Source organism: Puntigrus tetrazona, chromosome 2 (genome assembly GCF_018831695.1).
Source record: "Puntigrus tetrazona isolate hp1 chromosome 2, ASM1883169v1, whole genome shotgun sequence".
In the NCBI taxonomy this organism is placed as follows: Eukaryota; Metazoa; Chordata; class Actinopteri; order Cypriniformes; family Cyprinidae; genus Puntigrus; species Puntigrus tetrazona.
In genome coordinates, this window is record NC_056700.1 from 15,057,866 (window position 1) to 15,073,568 (window position 15,703).

Consider the following 15,703-nt stretch of genomic DNA (forward strand, 5'->3'; position numbering starts at 1 on the left):
CACAGCTAAAAAAGGTCTGTGATTCATTTATGATTCATGATCTTAGAATTCCAGAGGAAATGCATCACTGGCCACACCTTGAGGGGCAAAACCAAACATAGGCAATCTGGCAAATTTTGAATGCTCATATGGGCCAACAGGTGGAGAAAATGTCAGAGATATTCCCTGTAAATTATGACTAAAAAGCAGCTTATACTCCTGTAAACAGCAATATTTATCTACTGAATAAAAGCAAGTCAGCCAACTAATAAATGTAATCAACATTGGCAAAGATCTTCTCAGAAAAGACAACCTGGAGTGGCTAGACAACTTAACATACCAGTGACAGACCCTTGACACGCAGTTTCCTAGCAACCATGGCAGCAAGAGGACAGGGAGAACCCCTCGGCCGAGAATAATTGTCTCGAGGTGGATATCATTTAAAAAATCAAAACTGCTGTGAAACTGAGAGCTTAGTGTACAAGACATGCTCCTGAGGGTCTCAGCTCATAAAGATCTCTTCAAATATTTTAATGAATGACAGTAAACAAGAAGGTGTCAGCAAATCCTGTTTCCTCCGAGCAGCCCACTGACCTTCTATCTGCTTGTTTCTATCTTTAAAAGAAAGAAACCGTGTATGAGTTGCTGGGAAACATATAAACTCTGCTTTACTCTTATACACGCTTTGAACTTGTGTCCTGGCTGATGTCCCTCCCTCCTTGATTCTATCAGATGTGTGTCTCTCTTGATGAAATTACACAAGTGTCCAGAATATAGGCAAGCTGCCTCAGAAAAAAATTGACGTGTTATGATTGGAATAAACAGAAAAAAACTTTTGGCAACAAAAAGTATGCATCATGATACATACATGTGCTCTGTTTCAGCGGGTAGCTAACAGATGTGAGTCCGAACAGCCAAAGCAACCAACACAAACACACTCTTCCCAAATGTACCCAAAATAATCTGTGGTGTCTTTAAAGAAGCCCTTCAATGGTGATTAATGAGAAAGACAGAGCTTAAGGCCACAATTTGAAAGCAAATCCCTCAACATTTACGACAGCTCTCTGAAAATAAAAAGTAAAGGGGACATTTTCAAAGGCCTTGGTGAATATTGATACATTTACAACTACTAAATGAATTTATTTGAATGCTTTATCATGAACTGTGAAGTTATCAAAAGAGCGATACATGTGTGCTACTCTTACTAGGAATCAGTAAGGAACTATTAGCAAGGCAAGGACATATTCAATTGATAAATTCAATTGACAGTAGATATTTTTGACATTTCCATTTCAAATACACGCTGTTTCCAGTTTTGTTTTTCTATTGATCAAATAATCCTGAAAAAAGCATCAAGGTTTCCACAAAATATATTTTTCAACATTTATAATAATATGCCATGTTTTTTTGAGCAGCAAATCAGCATACTAAAAAGATTTCTGAAGGATCGTGTGACAATAAATACTGAGACAATAAATACAAAACAAATCTTACATTCCAATATAAAAATGTTATTTAATGATAATAAATGACAATAGCCTAGTGGGCATCACACAGACATGCAGCGCTGTTGTGCTGGGCTTCCCGAGTTCAAAGTCTCAATCCACCCCCCTCTTTCTCCCACCTCACTTCTTTTCTTAATCTAGATTAAACTAGTGAATAATCTTCAATACATTATCTACGGTTTAAGTTAATATTGTTTGTTTTCTTTTGAAATCAGATGGTAATTATCAGACCAAGCAGAAACAAACCTATAGCAAACCCCCTGCTCAAGAATCATATTTTCTCTCATTTCCTCTACCAAAACAGCAGTTTTACACTGATTGTGGCCGAGTTGCCAGGAAAACCCTGACAGGAAACATGTCATTTCTAATCCAGTCTGTTGACTGATGTCCTGTTATATGTTTAGAGATGAGTTGTGTTTCTATAAGCCACGCATTGTGTTCATGTACCTCCTACAGTGAGCACAAGGCATGCTGAGGCAGAGGAATTATGAGCATTTGCACAGCTGTGGCACACTGATCAAGAACCTGTGGTGATGAAAGTAGTGGTTCTGAGCCACTCGTGTGATAAATGATTTCTCTCTGTGGCCATGCTCTCATTTTCTTGCAGCTATGTTTGGACATCGGTACACCAAAATTGGACTGCCCACTGTGGTCTGGGGAGAGACAGACTCGTCAGGTCGAGACTCTTCAGAGCTTTTTTTATCCCTGGTCATTTCCCTTGTTATTTCATTGTTATGAGCTACAACATCCTGTAGCTATATACCAGGATGTAAAGAAACATTGGGAAACGAGCACTTACTAATGGTTACATCCATCATTTATAAAAGTGAACAGAAAATCATTTTCATTAATGCAATTAGCAGGCAGTACCACAAACAAACATTTAAAAGGCAACTATCAGTCTTCATAAAGTGTAACTAAATATTAGATGTTTTAGCATAAAACTAGATTATATATGAGAGCTTTCAGAAATCATATTATTCTTTCTTATTAGTGCTGTTTAACATTTTTGAGGAAACCAGTATACATTTTTAAAGGATTACATATAGAATAGAATAGAAGTAACCAATTTCAGCCACAGCTTGAGGATCTGTTTGTAGTGTAGGGGTGGAACGTTTCAGACTTTAGACGAGAATTTGAAAAGAAGCTGAAGTGCCGGGTGATGTAATGAGGACTGTAAGTTTTGAACGCTTATATGTCGAAAATACAAATTTTGTTTTGGCACACACTAGTCTCGCCCATAGACTTTGCTTCACATTTCAGTCATATGGCCTCTTACGGATGGTTATCTTACAGATAACCTTAAGGCAAACATATTCATACTACTAAAACAGAAATTATTTGAAAAACTGTTTACTGTCACTTTTAAACAAAGCAACACATCCTTGCTAAATAAAATAATTAATTTCTTCCAAAAACAATTGTACTGACTCCACACATTTGAACAGTAGTATATGCTAATTCAGTTACCCTGTAAGTGTGAAATATTAGTTTTCAGATGTATGACCAATATCATTACACAACTAATTACAACAATCTAACCACATCCTCAAATGGTCTTGTAGGCTATTATGCGTGACCACAGTGAACAGAAGAGTCAATCTGAGCACTGCAGAGACGATAAAGCTCAGCAGGTGACATCTACATCATCATCTGGAGAATCTCTCAACCATATGTTTTATACATTTGACATTACACTTACACATTTGCAAGTACTGATTGATATACTGTAGCAGTAGTTTTTTTCAGCATCAAACAAAAGAGCTGAAAAGATATTCCTTGAAACTCATACAGAACGACACAAAGGTGAGTGAAGAGTGCCAGAAATGTCATTTCTGAGTGAACTATTTCCTTTATAGTCAATCAGCTACTTGAATTTTATGCGTTTTTCAGTCCAGTACCATCTGGATGCTAAGAAAACAAAAATGAAATGCAGCACTACAGTTATTACACAGACAGAGAAAGTTAAGTGCCCTATTGAGAACAAATGCAACATTACACTCACTGGCACCATAACAATATGACACTCTCAATAAAGGACTACTTTGTCCTTCCATGACTAAGCAGTTTGCCTCTTTATGACGGGATAGACTGCAGTAATGTGCTAATACTTGTCTACAATACTCAGAACAAACCTTGACCCTCTGTTCACCCACTCAACCGATGGGCATCGCTGAGCCCTTGGCTCTCTTCCTGGAGCACTCAGTAATCCTAGCCAAAATTGAAAACACCTTTTGTGACAATATCTCAAAACCGGTCAAATAATGTTTTTTGCCAGGTCAAAACAAGAAGCAGGCGATAAACTAAAGAAACGACCCAACCTCGCACAACATTCATCCGAACAAATCTCAAAGCTGTAGGTCCCTCAGAAACAAGATACTAGTGGAAAAACAGTGCTATAATACACTTTTACTGCCGCTCAACGCAACCACAATCCATTAGATTCACACTATGAACAACCAGATCGATATTGGACTTTATCAAGACAGCCGATCGAGAAGAACACAGGCCTGCCAAGCAAGAAAAGACGCTCTCTATACAGCCGGCCAAAAAGGTCTTTCACTAGAAAACTTTTCCAGGACTTGAAAATACTGGCATTTAGGTCAGGAGAGACCTGCACCAGCTATCAGCCCCAAGAAACATGAACTCCTTAAGGAATTACTTCTTGCTGCCAACCAAAGCCAGCAGGCTTGACTGGGTCTGTGGCGATGCAAGGGAAAGAGCTCAGGCCAAAGTTTCATGGGGTTTATGAGTCAGAACTGCAGGCCAAGGGTGATCCAACTTTATTCTGTCTGTTTTTATTACAATAACTGTGGAAGAAAAAGATACAAATGACTGAGAGAAACGCAATGGAAACATTACATGAAGTCAACACCCGATCGCTGAGCCACTGAACACCCACAGGCCTGGCAAGCACCACTCCTGTGCTGGCACTGATTGAATCTGTGGCTCTAGATATGAGAAGAACAGGTCATTGTGTAAATTATGGTCTGTTTAGTTCGTATCCATGGCAACTGGCCCTCTGATACTCACGCAGAATGCAAGGTATGCCTTTGGTTCTGAGGATTCCATGTTCTGCCCAAGTCTGATTAATAAAACACACACACACACACACACACACACACACGTAAACACACTGACACAAAGATCATACAGAGGGAGCCAGATGGAAACTCTCGTGGTACTCTAAAAGACACACTGGGGTCAATGCTTTTAAAAATGTAGGCAGAAAACCGATTAGTGCTTGTCATATTTGTAAATTCGCAGTATCACTCAATACTAGACGTATATAAATTGATACATATTTTCATATATAAATGATGTGAATTTTGTAAAATTAAGTTAATTACCAGCTTCATGGTATCGGCCAGAATGTTTTTTTGTTTGGCAGAGTACAGAGTAGCATATTAACCTCAGCTCATCATGGCAGAGAGCACTGCTGAAATCAACTTTGGACACTGAGTTACTAAAAAATTACTTCACATGAATGTTTATTTTGTGAATATCACAGAACATGAAATTTACAAACACTACAAGTCAAGCCACTACTTCAGTGTCACACGATCCTTCAGAAATCATTCTTACACTTTATGTTGAATTGGTGCTCAAGAAATAGTTTCATTATCAATACTGAAAACGGCTGTGCTGATAAATATTCTTGAATAAACTTTAATGCAACTTCTCAGGTTTATTTGACAAATAGTACAATCAAAAGAACATTTATTAGAAACATAATTGTTTTGTAACAATGTAAAAAAAGTTGATACTGTCACTTTATCAATTTAATACATTCTTGCTGAATAAATGCGATACATTTCTCTTTCAACTCGCACCAATTTCTTTTTTGAATAGACTGAATGAATGGACTTTTTCCTGTCATCCGTTTACTTGACCGTCATCTGGCCAACAGTAAACTGCTGTCTTTAGATCAGGGTGGAGAAAAGATGTAACAAATTCCAAAGGAAATTTTTTCCAGAACACTTCTCCACCTAACAAACTAAACTCAAAGAACCAACTATGAGCAGTCTTTTCCAAAAGCTGGAATTGCCGAAACTAAACATTATTACCCAAACAAAGCATTTGTGTTCAAGGTCAAATGAGGACAAGGACGAATGAATCAATCAAGGTCTTCCTGCACAAGTACCTAAGCCCTTTTACTAATGCTGTTCCTAAAAGTATATTTTTAGCATTAGCGGTGCCAGTCAGAGCAGGGTGGCTTTTGTTGACGGAGGGGTTGGTCAGCCCTGAAGGCCGGTAAAGAAGACAATTCGTCCATGCCTGAGAGTGCGTCTGGTGACCTCAACGCAAGGACACGAGAAGCGGCACGCTGTCCCTCCCTCAGCTGCTGCATGCGCTTGTATAACCATCCAGCTGAGCTTGGCCTGGACAACTCTCAAATGACAGACACACAGCACAATCACACAGCAGCAGAGTCAGAGCCAACAGCAGCAGCACTATTAATCTGCTGACTAACACTAAGCAGCCACTGTTCAGTAATCACAGACTGCTACAGAGAACGCTACTTCTGAGTCTGACTGATAACGTCATAACGCTCATGTCTAAGTGATCAAGCTATAAGCGTAGTGAAAGATGTTGGCATTTCATTTAAAGGGTTAGTTCACCCAAATATGAAAATACGTTCATCTTCGGAACACAATTTAAGATATTTTTGATGTAATCCGAGAGCTCTCTGATCCTCCATAGGCAACAACATAACTGCAATGTTTTCAGGTCCAGAAATGCAGATTTGTGTTTTCTTTGAGCTCAAAAAGCATTCTCTTCGCTTTGTAAAATTATGCTTGAACCACTGATGTCCTATCTATGTTTATGGATCTGGGAACAATGCAGTTGCATTGCTGTCTATGGGAGGGTCTGAGAGTTTCATCAAAAATATCTTCATTTGTGTTTGGAGGATGAATGAAGATGAACGACATTAAAGTGAGTAATTAATGATAGAATTTGCATTTCCTGGGTGAACTATCCCTTTAAATTCTGAATCAGAGCATCTAAAAGCACTTTGACTTCTTCTTTGTGTGTTTTGCAAGCTGCAGCGACACTAAAGGCCCTTTCATGCCAAAAATAACTATAATGATAACTATAATAACGTTTTAATAATAGTCCACACCACAACGATAATGACAGAGATGAACAATATTTTTGGAATCACTTTTGGGTTTTTTTTTGTTTATTTATTTATTTTTTACAGACGATGAAAAAAACACTAGCTGCGTTTCTATTACCATTCTAACGGCTCAAATTGAAATTGGGATTTGAAAATCAATTTTCCAAAAACACATGGAAACATATGAATTTTGCAAAAACTTACATGTATACGTTTTTACACTTTTTTCAAAAAGGAATATATCTCAAAACTGCATTGAAAATATATATTTTTTTTACAGGTCACCAGGAGAACATAGATAACTCTTTAAAGTACTATAACCTCCAACAATCACCTCATAAATGACCACACTCAAGTATAAAGGGATTTCCTTTTCATTAATGTTTGGGCAACTCCTTATATACACCGCACACATCTGTGGTGAATTATTGCTTCGACATGGGCACACTAGTCGCTGCTTATGTTTTGCGTCGTAGCGTATCTCAGAAGCGACTTTGCATGCTCTTTCTCTAAAGAAACATCTCTAAAGAAACAATGGCTAGTGCTGTGGCTGTTATATACGTAAACATTTCAACATCTGTCGTCATGACCTATCATGAGAGTTATGTTTTAGTCACATAACATGGGTAAATGGAAACGCTGTAATTCTCACACTAACGTTTTATCGACATTTATAAAATTAAGATGCAGTTTAAATGTAAGTGAACAACTGAATCCACAGAACTGACAAATCAAAATCAGTAATTGCAAAGAGCAACAATAATAATTGATTTCCTTGATTTAACTTGCTGTGTTATAAAAAGAAAGCTATATTTTATCACTGCTCAGTTTGGCTCAAGGCCGAATTCAAATTAAATGAAAATAATTAAATTGTTTTGAACTTCACTCAGGATACAAGCATCTGCTAAATGAATAAATGTAAATGTACATTAAAAGAAGAAGATTTAACAGCTCAGTCTTCTCCTGCTACATGAAAACATAATGCTGTGAAATATTTCAATCTGTTCAGCACCGAAACATCAAACCCTACAATCCCATAGATCTCATGCACCAGGAATTTCAAAGCAACCAAATGTGGTGCAAATCCTCTGATTTCCCATCTGGCCACAAATCAATGGTTGCAGATCAGGTCTGCCATAAAATAGGTCACTAGAGCGATTTATTGTTGTTCCCATGAATACCATGCAGGCAGTATAATGCATGAATGAATTCACAGAAAATAAATGTGTAAACAAAAAAAAAAAAAAAAAAAAAGCAAACAAATGCCGAACCTGCAGATGCCAACAGAAAACCTTAAAAATTATTTGTAAATCTACTTAATAGCTTTCAAATCAGAATCACATTTGTATAGTGAACTGTTAGCATGTGGTCTTTTGTGCTGGCAAATATATTCATTGTTTCCAGAGCCATCAATAAAAAGCAATGATGAGATTCCTCAATACTGCCGTAATCTCTGCTTGGAGTTAAAACTACACAAAACAGTACCAAAATAGTCTTTTATTTGCTTGTAGTGAACAAAGCAAACAAAAGAGCATATTATGAGCAAATGATAAGAAAGGTGGACATCTTTTATTCATATTTATTTAGTTCTACAGACAGAAATGACTAAGCAGTGGGTGTACATGAGAGTCGGTGTGTTGTTAAGGAGGTATTCCACTGACCCATTTAACCCAGAGTCAGACTGCTGAAGAGGAGTTCGACTAAAAACATTCAACTGATCTTTCTGCTCTTATTCTCAACGCATAAGACCATAAAATATCCAAGTTTCTGGGGTGTTTTGTCTACGGTTCCCTTTTAATACTTTAAGCTCCACCTCAGGCATCAAATGAGTGAATTCGGTCTATAGTTGGATGGGTTTTGCTGCAGTGCAGAATATTACAGCATGTCTCTGTGCAAGGGATTTATTCTATGCCCATGTAAATGAAGCACTAACTGCAGTATCAGTCACTGGGGGCTTCTCCCTTAAGCACTCAGGGACATTTTTACTTTTTTTTTGCCGAAAGGATTATCGGTGAGGGCATTACTCCCTGCTGGGATAAAACAGACAATCTCTTCGCTGGATTGTTCTGTGTAAAATAAAACAAACAATCAACAAGAAGTGAGTTTCCATGCAAGCTCCCACGACAAGGCTGTAACTGATCTTTTCTGAAATCACCAAAAAATGGAAATTGAGTAGAAAAATACTGTCTGTAAGTATGCACGCTAGCAGCTTGTCGATTAGGCAGTCTATACATCTATCTCGCCATCTGGTCCTCATGATGAGAATGTACGAGCCCAGTGCCATGGAAACCATTATCAAAATGGAGAGGCTTTGTATGGAATGCAGTATTAGGACAAAGGTGTCGTGGACAAAATAGAGTGAAGGATGGTGAAAATGTAGAAGATTACAGATTTAATTAGTGGAGATACAATACAGTAACATTAACGGTTGAAGGCTTAAGGGGTTTTATTTGATATCCTACTACTTTTTGAGCATTATGTATTTCAAACAATAGGACATGGTGCTAGCAACGCTAAGGTCATGGGTTTGATTCCAAGGAAATCCATCATCTGATAAAATGTATAGCTAAAATGCAAAGTAAGTCCCTGTGGAAAATTATGAATACGATTGGTAGTACTACAGTGGGAGAAGCTGAATTTCACACATATTGCTCGCAAGGTTACAAGACATATGCAAATTAATACAGTATGTGCTTCTGTAATAAAAAACCACAAACATTTAAATAAGCACATCTAAAAAACTGTTTGCCAAAACCATGGGTTGCATAGAGAAGCAAGATTTAAGGTAACATATGCATGTTCTTTGTGGATAAGGAAATTCCCAGAATTCATTGTGACGGCTTCAGTCAATAAAATTAACAGAAGACAGGAGATTATTTAAAGAGACCTTATTTTAAGGTGTCTGTTAAAGAGTAATTATACAGTTAGTAGAGCAATATTACTTAACATGTACTTTGGGTACATAGTTTTGTTTCTTGTAATTATGTATATTTTGCTGTTATTAATATAGTAAGTACAGTCACTGAAATAAAGTGTTTAATTATTTTGTTTATTATTTAGTTGACCTTTAAGTTAATTGTAAATTGAGTCTCCTATGTAGAGTGCTATCATGGTGAGTCACTGTTCTAAATTGATTATCTATGTGCTTTCATGACAGTTAGGAAACTACCATAAAGGTCATTCACACAGAACAAGTTATGTATTTAAAAACATTAGACTTTTTAAAGTTAAAGTTAAAAGTTCTTTAACTTCTTAGATTTTAGAATAGACCAAAGTGAATTAAGTATACACCGAAAAACACTGAAAAAGCAGGATGCAAAAACACTTTTTGTGTGAATGTCTCCTTAGAAGGCAGCTGTCTTTGTAGGCAGGAAGCAACAAAGCAGGTTTTGGAACAAACCTATGGATGACTCGCTAAAACAAAAAGCACCTCACTTGGGTGCAGCTGTAAATGCTGACTCCAGTAAAACTCCAGTTAAACACCTAGCAGCTCCAACGCAGGTGAAACTGTACACTTCAATGCCAATAGCTTCATTTAAATGCAATTGAATAATCGATTTATAATCTGACTAATGGCTCAATCAGGCTGAAAATTCTTCATCGATTTCGACTGGATTGAAAGGGGTGGTGTAGACCTGAAATAGTTTGAACTTTATTTAGAATTAGGCATGTCAACAGTTGTATCCATGTATTTTCTCAACTGGATTCAAAAATATTTGTAGTCCTTTTTTAAATATATAGCGCTTTTTCACATTTTCGGGTTTCATCATATTTGGTTAAATAGCAAAAGAAAAACATGATATATTTTTTTCAAAAAAACAAAAAAAAAAAAACTTGAGAGAGACTAATAACAGAAGGAAACGATGTCAAATTTACTGTCACTATAGATTGCATTAGAAGTAGGCTCGCATTAGCCTAGGCTTTTTTTTAATCAAAATATAAAAAACTTTTACATTTACAATGCTGATGACCACGGAAACACGTCATCATAGACTTGAAAAGGGTCCATTGTAATGTGTATGCAAATGAATATCTGAATCAGATTGTAACATCTAGGGTTTACATAAACAGAACTTTCAGCATCTGAAGTTTGAATTCGCTGAATTCATTCCGGTTTATGAATATTAGCGCATGTAAACACAACTAGTGATTCAACTAAATAGTACACTTAAAAATATTTCACTCATCTGAATTCGAGCAAGCCTGATGGTTAGTGCGTGTGTTTTTAGAAACGTAGTGTGATGTCGCTCAAGTGAAGCAATGCAAATTCATGTCATCTGACAATTCCCTTTTTCTCCCAAACATTCCTGTGTCTTCTACCTCTCAATGAAATGAGAGCGGAAATCCTTTAGGTTCTGCCGATGCTTTCAAAGGCCAAAAGAACACGTAGGGCTGCCAAAAACGAGACACCACGGAGGAGTCTCTCAAGATCACCAGAAACATCTCTAGCTATAACCGCTATTTGGCTCTATACACAATCCAGCCTGAGCTTTCTGTTTGTTTCCTTAACACCCTCGCTTTAAAAAATACGGTCAGTCTGCCCATGTGCATTATTCAGAGCGCTGTTCATTCACCTCCCATTCATTCTGCCTCACAAAGGCTCCTATCACTACCCTAGACATTGCTAATTCATGGTGGTGACATTCATGTCTCCCAGAGTCATTCGGGGATCACCGTGTCTTTCTTGGCCATTAAAACAGTGTGTCAATAAAGAGTGGGCCCTGTGGCGGAGCAAGAGGAAGCCCCTTCATCTGCCTGCAGAGCTCTCTGTTGTCTTGGCAAGTCAGGTGTTCTCTGGCCCATGTGTAAGTAGGTTAATCCCTTCTCTCTATCTCACTCTTTCTGCTCCTGGAACCACTGCTCAGGAGAATAACCTCTCCTTGTTACGTGAACTATTCTTAGAACATCACAAATCTTAGATCCACAGAGGATGAGAGACGCTGGCATGACTTGTGGGATTTCTTTGGGAAGCACAACTGGCTGTTCCCAAGCCCTACGTTTACTTCTCCAGAACATCAAAGCGCGCACATAAAATAAGCGAATGCTTTTCCACGTCTGTGGACGGAACTAAAAGAGAGAGTTTGACGCATAAATTATTTAATAGCTCACATGATGAAATAAACAAGTTGACGCTTTGGTATATTTTCCCAAATGGCAAAATTATAGGCTGCCGTAGATCGTGTGATTTAAACACAAAAACACACCCGCATTAAAACCATTTTTTAAGTAAAGGTTATGCAGATTCCTTAACTCCACTCATTCTGATATTCCGCGCTCATCTATGAGCATAATAACATACAGACATCTAGGTCATGGGGACCATTAGCCCATCTGTCTTCGCTTATGTTCCAGTGCATTTGTTGCTTTTGACTAATTAACTGAGGTCGATCTAATCACAGTTACACTTGTATGAAGTGGTTTACAATCTCTGCATATTCCCATTATATATTCAATTCATCGCAATACATAAATGTACCGTTGAGAAATAATTCATTAAAATTAATGAACGTGGATTTGTATGGCAATTATACATAAACATGCTGTTTATTATGTAAAAAATATTTCTAGTTGTTTAAATGAAATTGCGTGCTTGTTAAAGCATTTTATCATAAACATTATTATTTTAACAATTCATATTATTAATAATAACTGTGTGATACAGCAGGCCATGTGATGTCAACATGGCAGGGACCAATAAGGTGCAGCCCGCTCCGGATACAATACAGCTTTATATTTCTGATATCATATTTCTCAAACGTGTTCAGCTTAACAGCGAAAGAAATACGGAACGCACCTTAAATACTTAAGGGTATTTCATTACACAAATAAAAATGGACTAAATTCCCATCAAGTCATCTTAGGCTCCCAATGTGTTGCCCGTCCACGGCCTCGATGACATCACGGAGTTCTTCAACAGAATTGCGCCAAAGATCCAAATTATGACGTTTTCTCTGAGAAAACAGCCACATAATCAATAAAACGACATTAAGTCTAACTGACCTTCCCGCGTGAACGTGATCCTAGATAAACGAAATTAATTTTCACGAGCGCATTATAATAAACGCTAGACCTCTTTATTAAAACAATAAAAAAAGATTTTTAATGAAATGCGCACAAATGAAAATGAATAGCCTTAAAACAGCTGAGCGCGTTTTAAAATCAGAAAAGGCATATAATAACAATCCCGAATAATGCAAACTGTGTTACAGGTATAACTGCTAACAATGGATCACAATTTCATTGACTATTCATCATCGCCGCATTCTGTGTAACTGTAACGTTAAATCCGTATCTACAAGCAACCCAACGGGGACGAACCGGGGCTTCAAGGAGAACTTAGAGGTTGCAGGACAGAAATGTGTGCGAAAAAAAAACTGGATCCTCCATCGGACCGGACCGTTATTTGTGTCTCGCACAATAGTGTGAGTTGAGCCTCCCTCGTACAACAGTGACAGAGCGGCCTTACCTCTTCCAGAACATTGACCGTGTTCCGACAGCTCTGCAAGCGGGTGGTGAAGCTTGAAGTCGTGGGGGAATTGTAATCCTCCGTCGTCTCCGAGAGAAACTCGGACACGGAGATCTGATCCGGCATCCTTGCAAACACGGTCGCCCAATAAAAATGGAGGGGAGAAAAATCACAATAGCACCATGAATTACACAGGGGTGGTCAAGAACGGAGCGGCGTGTCTCTGGTTGGGCAAGGTTGAATGGCAAGGCAATGCATAAAACGAAAAGAAACGTAGCCAAACGTGTGGCAGTGGCTTTTTCTTCACAGACTATGCAGTTCCCGTCCCTAGAGAGGGTCGTTGTGTGTAATTTCCACGTCTTTCCTCTTCCCTTGTCTTAATTATCCACTTGCATCTACATAAAACGGTTCAGACTCCTCTCCTTGTTCTCTCAATGTAAAGCTGCGGGATGCTGCTTTAGAAAGCCCTCATTCCACACTCTAGCTTTAAAATAGTCTGATATTTTGAGTATTTCCTTCAATTATTGTTGTTCCGGTTTCGGAAGCGGTTTCATTCTGTTTTCCCTTTCTCTTTCCTCCGTTTTCCCCCCGTCCTGACGGTCTGAGCTCCCTGACACCAGCGCGTGCACGCACGCTCATCTCCTCCCACCAATGATGACGGGATAAACAAGAGGAGAAACCGCGCATGCGCCAGAACGCAATGGAGAGGGCTTTACTGGGGCTGCTTTGTGACAGAGCACATAGGGGGGAAATGAAATAAGTAAACTAAATGTGTATGGTATAGAGAAATTAATATTGTATATTTTTTGGTAAAATCAGTATTAATAAGACTAAAAAATAGTACTAAATTAAAAAAAATAATAATAAACGGTCCTATTGAGTACCAATCAATACTTTAAAAGTGCAATGCAGTCTATAAAGCATATTTGTCCTAATGCTGATATCTACTAAACGCAGACGGAATTTATGGTTTCATGCACTGAAGGCAAGTTAAATATAGTAGTAGATCAGCCGGTTATATGTGTACGCTGCTATAACACAGCATAAACAGGCATCTTCTGCCATATAAGATGGTTTAATCATTCTCTTAAATTCACCAGTTTTATTTTGTAGGAACTTTAGGTTGGTTCTCTCTGAAATATTACAGCACATTATTTAGACTACTGTGACAAGAGGGGACATCCATAAAGGCTGTTGCCCAGGGCCTCACAAAACCACAATCTGTCTTTTTTATTAGGGGCATGAAACAGTTTCAGAGGTCAGGTAGTTCTTTGATTAAACTCAAACACACTTTGATTTCGGCGCCGTAAATTGAGGAACGTTAGCATAGACTGATGTGCAAAACCAGAAGCAGAAAAAAAACCTCACTGGAAGCACACATGATGTGCAGATGGAATATTCAGTGGCATGATGCATTAAAAAAGAGCAGTGCATTTTTCAACTCACCGACTCCATAAAGAATCCCTGGAGGAAAAACTTGATAAACGCGAAGATGAGGACCTCATGGCTCTGTAGTCACCTCAATAAAACAACCTTGAGCTAAGGCAATAAGAAAAGTGTTATTATCAGAGAGTATATATACTATATAATCAACTCAATACACTAGAGCCCTATTGGAAAATCCAGTTTAAGATAGTTGCTGGTTTCTAGCCGTTCCAAGCTGGTAGACCAGTTTAGAACCATCCACAAAAACCAACATCTCAAAATGGCTAATCATTTAGAAAAACGTTAGTTGGTCAGTAAGCTAATGGCAATCTCAAACCAGCTTAGAAACCAGCTACCATGTTGCTAAACACATCCTACAGTTTAAGCAGGACTTTCCTGAGAAATAAACAAGTCAATAATTAAGTGTGATTCTCATCTTTCCTAGGAAAATTACAATTCCTAGGAAAAAAGCGCATCTTTCCTGAAGTTTCTATTTGCTGCTGACATCACATTATCTAAAACAAATTTTGCCACTCGGGGAAAATAACCACGCCTTATAACTTACCGAGACAGCTGCGGTTTCACGCCGTATTAATAGCTTCAAAAGTAATTGCAAAGTAAATTGTGCACAAAGCTCCGTGTTTCCAAGTGGCACCATATTCACTGCATTGTGCTCGATCCGGCGCGCGGACATTACGGGCTGAAATCACATGCCGCTACAGTTACAATGAGCTGGAATGCGCGCATTGATCTGCCCCATCTGGAGCTGCTGGACAGGAAGCGAAAATCAAGCATGTGGGCCGGAGGGGGCCGGAGGAGGGAATCCTGCACAGGACCACAACTAATGGCAGGAACTGGGAACGCTTAACTTTTAAATAGAAATCTGACACCGCTGGCGAAACGAACGCGTTATGCGGTATTAAATTCAGCCTTACTGACAGAAATGACAGCCTCGCTCTTTGTGAAAACATCGTGCTGTTCAACCTCGTCTCTGTAAGGAATGCGCATCCAAGAATTAAGGTAATCAAATAATGTATGTGTGTGTGTGTGTTTGTGTGTTTATTGTTTTGTATATGACTTATTCATATAATAATTTATATTATAATTAAAAGAGAAGTGTGAAATCCAACATGAGGTTCCCTCTGTTGATTGAAAGTCTGGGTCTGGATCTGTAAAGGTTGGAAATCATTGCATTGCTCTAAAGGC

At 38.2% G+C, this 15,703-nt stretch overlaps 1 protein-coding gene across 1 annotated transcript in view; it reads right to left on the minus strand.

Moving 5' to 3' along the window:
- asap1a (ArfGAP with SH3 domain, ankyrin repeat and PH domain 1a) overlaps positions 1-15,221 on the minus strand; it is a 38,131-nt gene extending 22,910 nt beyond the window's left edge. The window contains 3 exon segments of the mRNA XM_043220668.1: positions 13,073-13,199; positions 14,519-14,611; positions 15,063-15,221. Coding sequence (XP_043076603.1) covers positions 13,073-13,199; positions 14,519-14,577 — 186 coding nt within the window. The 5' untranslated portion in view covers positions 14,578-14,611; positions 15,063-15,221.
- Positions 15,222-15,703: the final 482 nt, after the last annotated feature.